The 15,732-nt window shown below is 43.1% G+C and overlaps 2 protein-coding genes, 1 long non-coding RNA gene and 1 pseudogene across 3 annotated transcripts; 1 reads left to right on the top strand and 3 right to left on the bottom strand.

Moving 5' to 3' along the window:
- Nucleotides 1-900: 900 nt before the first annotated feature.
- On the bottom strand, nt 901-3,015 carry LOC125205011 (flavonol 3-O-glucosyltransferase F3GT2-like). The gene is made up of 2 exons (XM_048103798.1): nt 2,507-3,015; nt 901-2,352 (listed from the first exon to the last, which is right to left on the bottom strand). The coding sequence occupies exons 1-2, from the start codon at nt 2,976-2,978 to the stop codon at nt 1,472-1,474; spliced, it is 1,353 nt and encodes a 450-aa protein (XP_047959755.1). The 5' UTR covers nt 2,979-3,015; the 3' UTR covers nt 901-1,471.
- Nucleotides 3,016-4,076: 1,061 nt separating this feature from the next.
- On the bottom strand, nt 4,077-8,475 carry LOC125204992 (annotated as a pseudogene).
- Nucleotides 4,518-7,476, top strand: LOC125204993. Its single transcript, XR_007173687.1, has 2 exons — nt 4,518-4,910; nt 7,348-7,476. It is a non-coding gene; the product is annotated as an uncharacterized LOC125204993 (long non-coding RNA).
- Nucleotides 8,476-10,200: 1,725 nt separating the features above from the next.
- Nucleotides 10,201-11,928, bottom strand: LOC125203761 (flavonol 3-O-glucosyltransferase F3GT2-like). Its single transcript, XM_048102199.1, has 2 exons — nt 11,426-11,928; nt 10,201-11,223 (listed from the first exon to the last, which is right to left on the bottom strand). The coding sequence occupies exons 1-2, from the start codon at nt 11,898-11,900 to the stop codon at nt 10,343-10,345; spliced, it is 1,356 nt and encodes a 451-aa protein (XP_047958156.1). The 5' UTR covers nt 11,901-11,928; the 3' UTR covers nt 10,201-10,342.
- Nucleotides 11,929-15,732: the final 3,804 nt, after the last annotated feature.

Raw genomic sequence — 15,732 nt, 5'->3', positions numbered from 1 at the left:
TCCAGCGGCCCGTCCTCGCCGCAAAGCCGGCGATACCCCTTCCGCCCCAACAAATTCGTCCGCCCCCGGACGTCTTCCCCCCTATACACCGCCGCGGCGCCGCCGGGAAGGGGGCGGCCGGCGCGCCGCCCCTATAGTGGATGCCCTAACTTTCCACCTATATGGGCCACAAATTCGACAATTTTATGAAAAGAAATTGATGCTAGCTGTAAAGTCGGGCCTATAACCGATTCAATTTTCATGCTATCAATAATTAAAATTATAAACAAAAATAAAATAACTAAATAATGTGAATGACTATAAGTATTAATATCTCCGTCTACCAAATTTCCCTCTCCTAAATTTTGACACAGTTTACCATTTCGGTCCGTCACTGAAAATTTGACACACTTCACTTTTACCATTTTTGGTAGTGGACCACATATTCCACTAACTCATTCCTACTCACATTTTATTATAAAACTAACATTTTAAAAGTAGGACCCACATCCCACCAACTTTTACAATTCACTTTCCATTACATTTCTTAAAACCCGTGCCGGGTCAAAGTGTGTCAAAATTTGGGGGACGGAGGTAGTATTAGTCAGCAATAATTACAAATAATATAAAACCAAAAGGCACATAAAACCATCAAATTGGTCTCATTTTTATACATAAAAATATTTCACCTCATTTTTCTCTTCTCCAAATCCATTTTTTTCTTTTTCTTTCATTCACTTTGTCAAATAACCCATGTCTCAATAGGAACAATAAATTTCAACCAAGGCTATTTCTAGGGCGTTCCATTATTCATTTCTAACATTAATGGCAAGACGTGATGATTATTTCCAGCAACGGGCTAAGAAATTGTGAATTGCGCGACCAATTTCAGAGTCAATCAGAAAACCAAAACAGAACAAAGAAAGAACACAGAGGGATTTTACATGGTTCGGCCGTAAGACCTACATCCACGGAGAAGACGATCCAAGGTTTTATTCAATCACACCAATGGCAGAAACCAGACTACAATCGATTCAAAATAACCAAAGAAAACACTCAAGCTCACACACAAATGTTCACAAACAATCACAGTATGAACAACAATGAACCTCACAAAGATAGCGCTCCTTTCTTGAATCTCTCTCTCAATTTCTGACGGGAGAAAATGTGTGCGTAATCTGCTTCTTCACCCGAAGCCTTTTGAGCTGCAGTTAACTCTCAAAAACAGAAATCCGTTTGAGCTCCTCCAACTGAAGTCGACTAAAATCAAACAACTTTCCTTATTTCACTTTAGTCCTCAAACTCTTATCTATTTATTAGTTACACCCCAACAGAAATCGAGATCAACGGGCTCCAACAATAGAGGCCCAGTTAGGGTCACTTTCAAGGGTGGCATAATGGCAAGACATGATAATTATTTTCAACAACAACAACAACAACAACAACCACTATCGACGCTGTAGAAGTGCACCGCGACAGAAACAAATCGAGATCAATGGGCTCCGATGATCTCCAACAGTTTGTCGAAATTCCTCGACGAACTCCCTTGCGAATCAACGGCAGCCACAGCCTTGTTTCTCAACAGGCTAACATTCTCCCTCATCTTCGCCCCCTTCTCCGTCGTCATCAGCTCCATCAAACACTCAATCGTCCCGCTCTTGGTGAAGACGCCTCCTTCAACCCGAACCCCAATCCCCCACGAATCCTGCACCATTCTGCTGTTCAGCTTATGATCTCCGAAAAACGGCCTGCAGATCATCGGAACGCACCCCACGATGCTCTCTAAAATCGAGTTCCAGCCGCCGTGGCTGACGAACGCGCCGACGCTCTCGTGCGCGAGGATCTGCGGCTGCGGGGCCCACGCCACCATCTTCCCGAACGAATTCGTCCGATTGGCGAATCCGTTCGGGAGGGATCTCACCGCGTGGTCCTTGATCGACCACAGGAATGGGAATCGGCAGGTCTCCAGGGCTTCGCACAGCGCCGCGAGCTCGCTCTCCGGCGGCGTGATCATGCTGCCGAAGCTGATGTAGACGACCGATCTAGGGCGGTTTTGGCTTCCCAGCCATGAGAGGCATCCTGTTTCGTCGGAAATTGCGGCGGAGGGGGACGCCGGAGAAGCGAGGATCGAAGGGCCGACGTTGAGGAAATTGGGGAATTTCGATTTTAGATCTTTTGTGATGATCGGGTTTATTTCCTCGAACGAATTCAGTAAAATGGCGGTGGATTTGGGGAGATGCTCCACCATTTTGTACAGCGTGATCTCCAGCGGCGACGCGTAATTTCCGAGGAAAACCTCCGGCGGGAGATCGGCCATGGTCGCCATTTCCAACCCTGGAATGAACGACAGAGCTTTCTCTTGTTTCGCCGTTTCTGCAACATCATTCATTTCGTCAAACACTTTAAGCTCAATACTCAAACAAAAAATAACTATAGTCCGTTTGATACATGGAATTGGAATTGGTATTATAATTCTATGGCAATTCAATTTCAAATGATATACAAAATTGAATCAGAGAATCGTCACCAGTTGATTCAATTGATCTAACGATTTGATCAGTGTAGACGTGTGCTGACAGCGAGAACGAACTAGAAGCCCAGAACGGCACCCATGGCACCCCTCTTTTCTCGGCCACAACACTCGAAAACCACAGAAATGCATCGCTTATTAAGCACCGGATTTCGAGGCCGCTTTCCCGCTCCGCTTCTCGAATAGCCGTCTCGAAGTTCCTCGGGGATGCCTCGAGGAACAGCCCGACCGCCTCGAAATGCGAGCCCATGAAGGGCTCGCCGCGGGGCGCGCCGTCCCACACGTCGCGCGCCCGTAAATTGTCGCACGTGGGCGCGTTGAAAAGCGCAGCATTGGATGCCGTGCTGTTGAAGAAAGAAAACAGTGCGTTCGGTGCGGAGGCGGCCAGCCTCCGCACCAGGGCGAGTAACGGGGCCGCGTGTGATCCGAAAGGGAACGCTAGGACAGCAATGTGTGATTTAAATGCCATGATTTTGGTTTATGATATTTGCGCAAGATATATTCAAGAAATTGATAGGAACTTATAAAGTTTGAAGAATAGTGGTATTTATGTACTGTACCTAATTAATCAGCACTAATGTTCAATAATGTTCATTGCTTGGAAGAAACAGTAAATTTGTGGAGACCTATATACCTTTCATTTCAACATTTGTGTATGTTATAGAGAGTCAGAGACCTATGATCAGTGTGTTGTGTGTGTGAGTGAATGAACAATACTTCCTCCGTCCGCGAATAGAAATCTGATTTTTCCATTTTAGTCCGTCCGTGAATAGGAGTTCCGGTTCACTTTTTTACCATAAATGGTAATAGGGTCTAACATTCCACCAATTCATTTCACGCACATTTCATTTAAAATTATGTATACAAGTGGGATTCCTATTGCACTAACTTTTTTCCATCCACTTTTCTTAACATTTCTTAAAACTCGTGCCGCCAAGAAATGAAACTCCTAATGGCGGAAGGAGGGAGTACAATGGTATGGCTAACACCAAAAGTCTCAGTTCGAGTCTATTGTTACGCGATCTTTAAATTTATACTCCCTCCGACCACAAAAGTTAACAAAGTTGTACTCACTCCGTTATGTCACACTTGTGGGACGGCACGAGATTTTAGGAGTTTTTGTTTTGTATGTGAATTAGAGGGAGAAAATATAATTTTTATATTAATGTGAGAGAGAACTTTTTCCAAAAACAGAAATGTGACATCTTTTGTAGAACAAACTAATAGAAAAATGTGGCGTCTATTATGAGACCGAAGGAATATATAATATGGATTTTAATGTGCAATTGATAAAGTAAGAGTGGAAAATAGAAAAATGTAAGAGAAAGGGAAAATGTAGTGGAAGTGATATTAGTAGATTGTGTGGTCCATGTTATTAGTAGTTCAAAACTTTTCTTCTCGAGACTATCTAATTTTGGGAGACGTCCAAGACGAACAAGGGAACGATGTATAGCTTTGTAGAAATTTCCTTTATCAAAATTTACTAGGTTACTAAGGGCTTTTTAAAGAAATATTCATGTTATCTACAAATCATGGTTTATTCATGTGCTAATTGTGTTTGAGAAAATTTATAAAATTCAAAGTCAATGTCATCCATTTAGAATTTCAAGATGCCACATCAGATACAATTTCTTCCCAATTTGACCACAAAAAATTTATTAAAATTGGAGTTCGATTGAAAGTGGGATGAGACGTAGAAGTTTCTGGAAATTGTTGGATGAACTCCCTTGCGAATCAACGGCAGCCAAAGCCTTGTCCCTCAGCAGACTAACATTCTCCCTTATCTTCACCCCTTTCTCCTTTGTCATCATCTCCTCCAAACACCAAATCGCCCCCTTCTTAGTAAACACGCCGCCTTCAACCCTCACCCCAATCCTCCACAGATCCGCCACCATTCTGCTATTCAGCCTCTGCTCTGCGAAAACCGGCAAGCAAATCAACGGAATGCAGCTCGCGATACTCTCTAAAATCGAGTTCCAGCCGCATTGGCTGACGAACACGCCGACACTCCCGTGCGCGAGGATCTGCCGCTGCGGCGCCCACGCCACCACCTTCCCGAACGAATTCGTCCGATCGACAATCCGATCGGGAAGGATTTCATCGCCTGCTGCTTATTCTGTTGAAGTATTGTCTCCACCGACTTAGTTGGAGGATTCTAGAGGGATCAAGATTGAGAGAAATGGATAGGGCTAAGTAGATATTATTATTTAATGTATAGTGTTAGTAACTAGAATTCTCTAGAGTAATTAGTGTCGGTTCTTAACCGACTTAGTTAACTATATATATGGGCATTAGGCCATTTGTAATGAGTGTACACAAGAGAGTGAGTGAGTGCACTAGTTAAGTGTGCGTGAGTGTGTACGAGAGTTAGTGTGCGAGGTGTGTCCTCGTAGAGCTAGAGGTGTGTCCTCCAAGAGTCGTAGTGTTGTGTTGGTGTTTTGTACACCACTGTTGTGTTCTGTATTGGTGTTTCGTACACCGTTATCGGGAGCTTAATAAATTCCATTTGTGTGTTGATTCTGGAGTACCGCTGATACCGAACGGCTGTTATTTTAGTTGTGGTCTTTTTCGTGGTGTTTATTCGCAGGTCGAGAGTATACTGTTACTCTACCGGAATTAGCAGTTGAGGACTGTTGTTGGAGTCGCTATTCTGCCGGAGTTAACAGTCGGGGACTATTGTTGGAGTCGTTACTCTGCCGGAGTTGACAGCTAGAGAATACCAGTACCAGATGGCGGATTTTCTTGGAGTTGCCAATAGTATCGAGAAGCTAAATAGCAACAATTACGGAAATTGGAGTATTCGTATGCGATATTATCTCATAGGTCAGGATTTATGGGTTATTGTTGGACGAGAGGGCACCACACCACCGACTGGCGACGCGAAGGCGCGAAAGGAGTGGGAGATGAAATGCGGAAGAGCGATGTTCGTGCTGATGGTTGCAGTGGAAGACGAGCAGATGCAGCGTATCAGGTCAGCTAAGACACCGAAGGAGGTGTGGGAGATTCTCGAAAACTGCTTTCGCCAAGAAGAACGAGGCAAAGCTGCAGCGCCTGGAGAATGAGCTATTCTCCATCTTGCAACGAGAGCTCACTGTAAGTCAGTACTTTTCCAAAGTTAAATCATTATGCGAAGAGATTTCGAAATTAGATCCTGATAACGTGATTAATGAGACGAGAATGAGGAGGATTATCATCCATGGTCTAAGACTTGAGTTCAAGGGTCTTGTGACTGCCACACGCGGTTGGGAGCCAACTTTGGGCAAGTTAGAGAGTATCTTGTCCAATGAAGAGACTTTGGATGATAAGATGTCTAAAGTTGCAGTGAAGGATTATGAGGAAGAAGCCTTGTTCACCGGAAACAGGGGCCGCTTTGCCAGAAATGATCACTGGCGTAGGAGAGTAGAAGGTGATCGAGAATATCGATGTAGAAGGGACGAAGGTGATCGAGATCAATGGCGTGAACGAGAAGAAGATGATCGAGAGGAGAGGCACTCTCAGCTAGGGGGAGCAGCACGCAGAGATGGTAAGAGCAGCGAATCTCATCAACCAAGAAGGTTTGATGGAATATGTTATAATTGTGGGAAGAGGGTGTTAAGAACCTCCTGCTCTCAACGTTGAATCCTGACCGAATAACGAAACAATACCACAACTCCGGCGTCCCAAACGTAAGGATCGGCGGAGAAACACGGATTACTGGCTCAGAGATCTCTCCGTCGGCAGTTAAAGATAGTTTAGAGTATTGTGCACGTAATATTGGGCAAATAAATTCTTCATTGATTGATTCAATATGAGAGACTCCACACATATTTATAATATGTGTGGATACAATATGCAAAGATGTGCTAAATCCCTTTAATATCTAAACCAATAATATAATAAAAGATGATCTAAACAAAATAACAAAATAATGTAGAAAAAGAGGCTCGTAACAGAGGGTCACATAGCCAGGTACTGTCGGTCTGAGAAAAAGCCAGTAGAAGGTCATGCAGTGATAATTAGTGGTGCATCACCGGATGAAGAAGAATGGGACATGGAAGCATTAGCTATTCTGAGTGACGGAGAGTTGGAATTCCAGGCATCCTTCGTTATAGAAGAAGAAGATTGGAACTTTGATGATTCCATGTTGATTACTGAAGACGAAGAGGGTAATATTATTGAGAAGACTTGGGGAGAAGCAAATGGAGAAATAAAACTAGAGCCGCTAGAAGTTGAGGAGGAAATCGACGAGCAACATGTGGAGCTTCCAGAAACTCAAGGAGAAAATGATAAAGGTGAATGAATAAAAATATCAAGGGTTGAAGCGGATCAAGCAGCAAGAACGCTGAAGCAGCCGGAAAAGGTTTTGGAGTCCGAAGAAGAATCAGAGAAACCACAAGCTCGGAGATCAAGCAAAACACTGAAGAAAACAATTGTCGGAGAAGAAGAATTTAGGGAAGCCGTCTCAACTGAAGAATCATGTCAAGACATGCATCCTGAAGAGCTCAGCACTGTGGAGCTACAAAAGTTGAAAGAGCAACTTAACATACGGAGAAGAAAGTCGGTGTCGAGGGGCAGTGTTGAAGTATTGTCTCCACCGACTTAGTTGGAGAATTCTAGAGGGATCGAGATTGAGAGAAATGGATAAGGCTAAGTAGATATTATTATTTAATGTATAGTGTTAGTAACTAGAATTCTCTAGGTTAATTAGTGTCGGTTCTCAACCGACTTAGTTAACTATATATATGGGCATTAGGCCATTTGTAATGAGTGTACACAAGAGAGTGAGTGAGTGCACTAGTTAAGTGTGCGTGAGTGTGCACGAGAGTTAGAGTGCGAGGTGTGTCCTCGTAGATCTAGAGGTGTGTCCTCGGGTGTCTTGTGAGGTGTGTCCTCCAAGAGTCGTAGTATTGTGTTGGTGTTGTGTAATTCTGTATTGGTGTTTCGTACACCGTTGTCGGGAGCTTAATAAAATTCCATTTGTGTGTTGATCCAGGAGTACTGCTGATACCCAACATAATCGACACCGGGAACGGGAATCGGCACGTTTCTAGGGCTTCGCACAGCGCCGCGAGATCGTTCTCTGGAGGCATCATTGCGGTGCCGAAACTGATGTAGACGACTGATTGCGGGCGGTTTTGGCCCCCAGCCATGAGAGGCGTCATGATTCGTCGGCGATTGCGGCATCCTGATCCGTCGGCGAAGCGAGGATCGAAGGGTCGACGTTGAGGAAATTGGGGAATTTCGATTTTAGGTCTTTTGTGATGATCGGATCGATTTCCTCGAACGAATTCAGGACGACAGCGGTGGATCTTGGGAGACGCTCCGCCATTTTGTAGGCCGCTACCGACATCGGCGACGGATTGCTTCCGAGGAACACCTCCGCCGGTAGATCGGCCGCGGTCGCCATTTCCAATCCTGGAATAAACGACAGAGCTTTCTCTTCCGTTTCTGCATTTCGTCGAACACTTTACGCTCAATTATAAATACAGAAAATTTTTGAGTGAGAGGAGAAATCGGAGAATCATCACCTGTTGATTCGATTGCTCTAACGATTTGATCGGCGTAGACGTGCGATGACAGCGAGCACGAACTACTGATCCAGAACGCCACCCATGGCACTCCTCTTTTCTCAGCAATGTCACTCGAAAACCATAGAAATGCGTCGCTTATTAGGCACCGTATTTCGAGGCCGCTTTCCCGTTCCGCTTCTCGGATAGCGGTCTCGAAGTTCCCCGGGCAGGCCCCGAGGAACAGCTCGACCGCGTCGAAGAGCAAGCCCGTCGCGGGCTCGCCGTCCCACATGTCCCGCGCCCATAAGTTTTCACACGCGGTCGAGTTGAAAAGCACGGCATTCGACGCCGCGCTGTTGAAGAAGGAAAATAGCGCGTCTGATGTGGAGGCTGCGAGTCTCTGCATCAGGGCGAGTAAGGGGGCGCGTGTGATCCGAAAGGGAACGCTAGGACAGCAATGTGTGATTTAAATGCCATGATTTTGGTTTATGATATTTGCGCAAGATATATTCAAGAAATTGATAGGAACTTATAAAGTTTGAAGAATAGTGGTATTTATGTACTCTACCTAATTAATCAATAATCAGTAAGGTTTGAAGAAAAGTGATGTGGTCCCCAATTAAACCGTGCAAAAAAAATAAATACATTTATTGATGGTACATTTTAATAAAAAATTTAATAAAATGAGAAAAAAATAAAGAGGAAAAGAAGATAAAATGAGAGAGATACAGAGAAAAAGTAGATACAATATAAGAGAGAGTTTTCATTTATGGCATGTTAGGGTGCCACCACCCCTTAAAATAACATCATACCATCATTTCTAGCCAATCATTTGTACACGTGGACGAATAATAAGCTGCCACGTGGCAAAAAAAATCTGGAAAAAGACGGGTAGCAATATGCTGGTCTTTGTACAGCAATTTTCTTGAACAGCAATATCCGACCACTATACAAGCAATCTATAGATTGTTGTGTAGTGCTTGTAATATTCCGTATGTATAGCGTTTATAATATTAATGTATAAGCGTTGTCACGTTGTCATTTTAAGAGGGGTTGTCATTTTAACACAAACCTATATATATATATTACTAGTTTTATAATAAAATATAAGTGAGAATGCATTAATGAAATGTAGGATCCACTACTAAAAATAATAAAAGTTAAATTAAATATTTATTGGGGTCCATCCAAATAAGTAAATATAGTAAGGACGCAGAGGGAGTAGTTTGTAATTTTCTTTAGCAAAATTTACTACGTAACAAATGGCTTTTCTAAGGAAATTAAGTGTAAAATCTGAATTTTGGTTAAATTCTGATTCATTTTACTACTTTAAAAAATCTGCAGTGAAGTTCACGAATTTTACTCCTTCTGTTCCCTTTAAATTATATTTTTATTTTAAAAATTCTCTTATAATTAAGTTATTTTCACATGTAATAGTAATAATTTTCATTTTTTCTTACTCTTACAAATTTCAATTCATAAAGGTAATTTTCTCATAAACTAGCAAGACGATATTTGTCTAGTTTATCATGAACAGTGTGTAGCCATTGCATAGTCAGGATGATAGTAACTTTCCACCTCTATGGGCCACAAATTCGACAATTTTATGAAAAGAAATTGATGCTAGCTGTAAAGTCGGGCCTATCAATAATTAAAAATAAACAAAAATAAAATAACTAAATAATGTAAATAACTATAAGTATTACTCCCTCCGTCCCCGATATGACTTTTCTATTTCGATCCGTCCACAATTAAGAGTCACACTTTATTTGTACTATAAATAGTAAGTAGTCTGACATTCCACTAACTCAATTCACTCACATCTTCTTATAAAACCAATATAAAAAAATGGATTCCACATTTCACTAACTTTTTCAATCAACTTTTCTTTACATTTCTTAAAATTTGTGTCCGGTCAAAATATGACTCCTAATTGGAGCCGAAAGGAGTATCATTCAGTAATAATTACAAATAATATAAACCATCAAACTGGTCTCATTTTTATATATATAAAAATTTCACCTCATTTTTCTCTTTTCCAAATCCATTTTTTCTTCTTCTTTCATTCACTTTATCAAATAATCCATGTCTCAATAGGAAAAATAAATTTCAACCAAGGCTATCTCTAGAGCATTCCTTTATTCATTTCTAACATTAATGGCAAGACGTGATGATTATTTCTAGCAACGGGCTCAGAAATCGAGATCAACGGGCTCCAACAATAGAGGCCCAGTTAGGGTCACCTTCAAATTAAAGGTGACATAATGGCAAGACAACATGATTATTTTCAACAACAGCCACTATCGACGCTACTGAAGTGCACTGCTATAGAAACAAATCGAGATCAACGGGCTCCGATGATCTCCAACAGTTTGTCGAAATTCTTCGACGAACTCCCCTGCGAATCGACGGCAGCCACCGCCTTGTCTCTCAGAAGACTAACATTCTCCCTCACCTTCGCCCCCTTCTCCGTCGTCATCAGCTCCTTCAAACACTCAATCGTTCCGCTCTTGGTGAAGACGCCTCCTTCAACCCGAACCCCGATCCTCCACGAATCCTGCACCATTCTGCTGTTCAGCTTCTGATCTCCGAAAAACGGCCTGCATATCAGCGGCACGCAGCTCGCGATGCTCTCTAAAATCGAGTTCCAGCCGCAGTGGGTGACGAACGCGCCGACGCTCTCGTGAGCGAGTATCTGCGGCTGCGGGGCCCACGCAACCATCTTCCCGTACGAAATCGTCCGATCGACGAATCCGTTTGGGAGGGATTTCACCGCGTGGTCCTTGATCGACCACAGGAATGGGAGTCGGCATGTCTCTAGGGCTTCGCACAGCGCCGTGAGCTCGTTCTCCGGCGGCGTGATCACGGTGCCGAAGCTGATGTAGACGACCGAATTGGGGCGGTTTTGGCCTCCCAGCCACGAGAGGCATCCTGATTCGTCGGAAATTGGGGCGGAGGGGGGCGCCGGAGAAGCGAGGATCGAAGGGCCGACGTTGAGGAAATTGGGGAATTTCGATTTTAGGTCTTTTGTGATGATCGGATCGATTTCCTCGAACGAATTCAGTACGACGGCGGTGGATCTGGGGAGATGCTCCACCATTTTGTTGATCGTGGTCGCCAGCGGCGACGCGTTGTTTCCGAGGAAAATCTCCGGCGGGAGATCGGCCGTGGTCGCCATTTCCAGTCCTGGAATGAACGACAGAGCTTTCTCCTGTTTCGCATTTTCTGCAACATTTCGTCGAACAGTTTATACGCAAAACAAATTAGGCAGAATTTCTTCAGTTAGAATCATCACCTCTTGATTCAAATCGGAAGAGCAATTGAATCAACAGAGTTTTCTTCAGCAACATTTCGTCGTACAATTTATACGCGAACAAAAACAAAACCACAAATTATGCTTAATTTCAACAGTTAATTGAATCATCACCTGTTGATTCAATTGCTTTAACGATTTGATCGGTGTAAACATGCGCCGACAGCGAGCACGAAGCAGCGGTCCAGAACGGCACCCACGGCACCCCTCTTTTCTCAGCCATGTCGCCGGAAAACCAAAGAAACGCATCGGTTAATAAGCAGCGGATTTCGAGGCCGCTTTCCCGCTCCGCTTCTCGAATCGCCGTCTCGAAGTTCGCCGGGGAGGCCCCGAGGAACAGCCCGACTGCCTCAAATTGCGAGCCCGTGAAGGGCTCGCCACGGGGCGTGCCGTCCAACACGTCGCGCGGGCATATATTTTCATACGCGGTTGTTGCGTTGAAAAGCGTGGCGTTCGATGCCGCGCTGTTGAAAAAAGAAAATAGCGCGTCTGGCACGGAGACAGCCAGCCTCCGCACCAGGGCAAGTAACGGGGCCGCGTGCGTTCCGAAAGGAAACGCTAGGACGCCGATGTGTAATTTAAATGCCATGATTTTGAATTTGATATTTGTGCTCGACAATAAAAGTTGTATTTATGTATTGTGTCTAACTACCAAGTAGGTATAATGCTTGGAATAAAGAGTCAATTTGTGGCGACATATCTACCTTTCATTCCATGTGTACTCTAAAAGTGAACTATGAGAGTGTGGGAGTTGGTCATACGGTAAAATGTGATCTAAATTATGATTTCATATAATGGGGTCTTTAAATTTATATTTATTTAGCCATAAATAAAAAAGGGACAATGCATAGTTTATAAGCAAAATTTACTAGGTAACTAAGGGCTTTGTTTAGGGAAATATTTTTGTGTAAAATTGAATTTTGGTCAAATTATGATTCATTTTGTAATTTAAAAATCAGTAGTAAAGGTCATGAATTCTTACATTTTTTTTTCAATTTCCCGTGGAGAAATATTCATGTTATCTATTTTTTGTGTTTTTGATGTCGTGGACGTGTTTCAAATTTAGATAATGATTTACTTACGTGCTAATTGTCTTCAAAAAATTTATAAAATTTATAGTTGATCTCATCCATTAAGAATTTTCTGGGTGCTATAATAGGTACAATTTCTCCCAAATTTGACTTCGCAAAAAAATTGAGAAAAATATAAATTTTCATGATTTAACGACTGGTTTTTTAAGTTGTGATTTGACAAAAATTTAGTACTATGATTTTCACATGGATTAATTGTACTTTAAGAATAATACAACCATATAATGTAGATATTTCATCTTTAACTTCTTTACCCGTTTATTTATAATAATTAAATGTTTTTATATGGCTAAGGGCATCCATAGAGGAACGCCCTAAACGACGCCCTATGCACCGCTACGTCTGCATTTTATCCTCCGCTACTTCCACCTGCAATGGGGCGGACTATAGCCCGCCCTAGGCCACGCCCAAGCATTTTATCTATTATTTGAATATTTAAATACTTCAAAAGTTAGAAAAAAAAAATCATTTCATTAAATTAAAACATTACACTACGAAAAAACTACAAATTCTCAACGACGGTTGCGGTTCCAAACTTCTTCAATCATGTCGGCATGAGCTAAGTATGGTCTTGTTGGCTGCGCACTGAGGTCTGTCGCTGTAGAACCTCACCGAAGCCCATCGGTAATCCTCGAGCGACAGGCGGGGTCGCCGTGCTGGAGCTAGGTCCGGCTTCATCATCCACCCAATCGGTGACATGTCCAACTTCTTGTTCGACTATCATGTTATGCATGATGATGCACGCATACATGACGTCGGTTATGACTTCCTTGAACCAGAAACTCGTCGGACCTTTCACGATTGCCCACCGCGATTGGAGCACCCCAAAAGCCCGCTCCACATCCTTTAGCACAAACTCCTGCTTTGCCGCAAGCAAGACTTCCTCTCACCAATTGGGCAGCTGATCGTCTTCAAAAAAACAGGCCACCTTGGGTATATACCAATAGGCCCCATATGATGTCTGTGGCTGTTGGCAGTGAACTCGATGGCCGGACCACGACCCCTACACTGATTCTCGAAGAGGGTGGACAAGTTGAGGACGTTGATGTCGTTGTTCGACCCGGCTACACCGAAGTAGGCATCTCAGATCCAGAGGCGGTGGTCAGCGACGGCTTCCAAGATCATCGTCGGATAGCTACTCTTGTAGCCACTAGTAAATTGGCCTCTCCACGCCGTCGGGCAGTTCTTCCACTGCCAGTGCATACAGTCGATGCTCTCTAGCATCCCAGGTAAGCCGTGCACCATCTCGTGCATCCTCATCAGCCTCTGGCAATCATCCGCAGTCGGGCGTCGCAAATATGTGTCGCCAAAAGCCTCCACAACTATCTTACAAAAATTCTTGAGACATTCGCGGCCAGTTGTATCCCCGACGTGAAGGTACTCGTCGAACATATCCGTTGTGGTGCCGTAGGCCAACTGCCGGATCGCAACCATGCACTTCTGCAACGGCGTAAGTCCATGTCTGCCGATGTCGTCTTCCGATACTGGAAGTATTCATCACGTCCCTCCAACGTGTGCACAACGTGGTTGCTCGGCAAAATAATCTGCGAACAGACGTTCGTGAGCTACGTCGTGCTCTCGCGGGACATATGTCCGACGTCGTATCGGCCGAGGAACCCCCGTCACCTCCGCTTCCGCCTCCCGCTGCATTTGTGCCAAGCACTCCGCCGCGGCTTCATTAACGGCATCGAACAAGGCTCGAGTCAAGGCCCGTCTGCAGCCATCCGATGTACTCAAATCGTAGTCGCCGGAATTCATTTTTGAGAAGATGAGAGAGAATAATTGAAGAGATGTGAAATAGTAGTATGTGAAATGGTAGAGAAATGTGGTGTTTAAATAAGAAAAAAATTTGGAAAAAAATCAAAAAAAAAAGAAAACGCGTTCGCATCGTCTGCGATGCCACAGTGGCGGACGATGCGACGGACGATGAGCATCGTCCGCGCTTCGTCCACGGATGATGGTTAAGCCATCGTCCGCCCCATTGTGGATGCTCTTTATAAGCTAATCATTAGAAATTAATACTACTATTTGTTATGCATTGAGAGAGTGGTTAGTTAGTTTTAACTTCCTTCGTCTATATTTTTCAATTATTGTTTCCTTATCTTATTCTTCAAACTTATGTACTCTATCATCCTAAAAAAAATATGAATTATTTCTTTTTTAATCGTTCCCTAAAAAATACTACTACTGTATCATCAACTTTCTATTTTTTGAAAATCAAACTATACTGCTAATACTATTTCCACTGTCTTTTGTTTCTCTCTCTTTTTTTAGCAATTATGCACAAAAACTCGTTTCTAATCAAATATTCATACTTTTAGAGACAAGGGAGTATAGTCTATTGAACAGTGATATATAGCCACTTTGTTCTTATGCTTCTTTTCAATAGTCATTTACACGAAACAAGTTGTAACACCCCAACTTTTTCTACCTTTTTAATTATTCTTGAAAGGACGACATTTTTACCTGGAAATTTTTCGCCTTTGTTTCTTTTGTCAAGAGAAGGATTTTACAAATTTGGGCTTTAACTATTATTCTTTTACTAGCAAGCCATTTATTAAGAGCCCAAAACATATTTTTATTCTTTATTTTGAAGCCTAATTATTCCATGAGAATTTATTAACCAACACCAAAATTTCTGTAGCGCAAAATATGGGGATGAACTGCAGTGCTCCACCAACTGAAAAAGAGGAAAATCGTTCCAAGTAATCTCAACAACAATCCGAGATTTTTTGTACATATACATATCCCCCATGATCCCACGTTCGGCAGCTTTCATTCAAAATCACAAGCCACTCTCAATTTCTCACCTTTTCCACAAATTTTCTCTCCTTTTTCAATCCAAAATTTTGAAGATAACCGATGCCAGTTGACAGCAGCCGCGTTTGCAGTGGCGGCGAGGGGGACAGTGACGAAAAGCAGGGGCTGACCGCGACGACGGTGGCGGCTTCAGTCTGGCATCACGATCGACAACACATAAATCGTGAGGGGGAAGGCAGAGAACAGTAGATCTACGAAAGAGAAGAAGATTTTGGCAGTCTGCGGTGGTGGCGTTTTGATCAGCAGCGGTTGACCAGCCGATACATCGGCAACGACGGTGCGCAGAGCGATTAACGGCGGCGGCTATTGATGCAGAGGAGTAGTTGTTAGAATATGGAAAAGAAATAATGTAAGTAAGGCAAGGATCATGTAATTAGTGAGTGATTGATCTTGTAATTAATGTGTGATTGATACCACCAAAAATAGGAGATAGTATTACCATTTGTAAATTAGGGTAAGCCTCTATATTAAGAGGCTTACTCCAAACGATGAAATACGACAAAGAAAACA

This window comes from Salvia hispanica, chromosome 2, assembly GCF_023119035.1.
Source record: "Salvia hispanica cultivar TCC Black 2014 chromosome 2, UniMelb_Shisp_WGS_1.0, whole genome shotgun sequence".
Classification (NCBI taxonomy): Eukaryota; Viridiplantae; Streptophyta; class Magnoliopsida; order Lamiales; family Lamiaceae; genus Salvia; species Salvia hispanica.
The sequence above is the reverse complement of the archived record's forward strand: the minus strand, read 5'-3'. Positions and strand labels throughout refer to the sequence as shown.

Excerpts from the sequence above, each read along its gene's own strand:
- LOC125203761 (XM_048102199.1), bottom strand. The coding sequence starts at position 11,900 with ATGGCATTTAAATTACACATCGGCGTCCTAGCGTTTCCTTTCGGAACG. Across the intron at positions 11,224-11,425 it reads TAAAGCAATTGAATCAACAG|AAAATGCGAAACAGGAGAAA; the intron begins GTGATGATTCAA and ends GAAATGTTGCAG.
- LOC125205011 (XM_048103798.1), bottom strand. The coding sequence starts at position 2,978 with ATGGCATTTAAATCACACATTGCTGTCCTAGCGTTCCCTTTCGGATCA. Across the intron at positions 2,353-2,506 it reads TAGATCAATTGAATCAACTG|AAACGGCGAAACAAGAGAAA; the intron begins GTGACGATTCTC and ends ATGATGTTGCAG.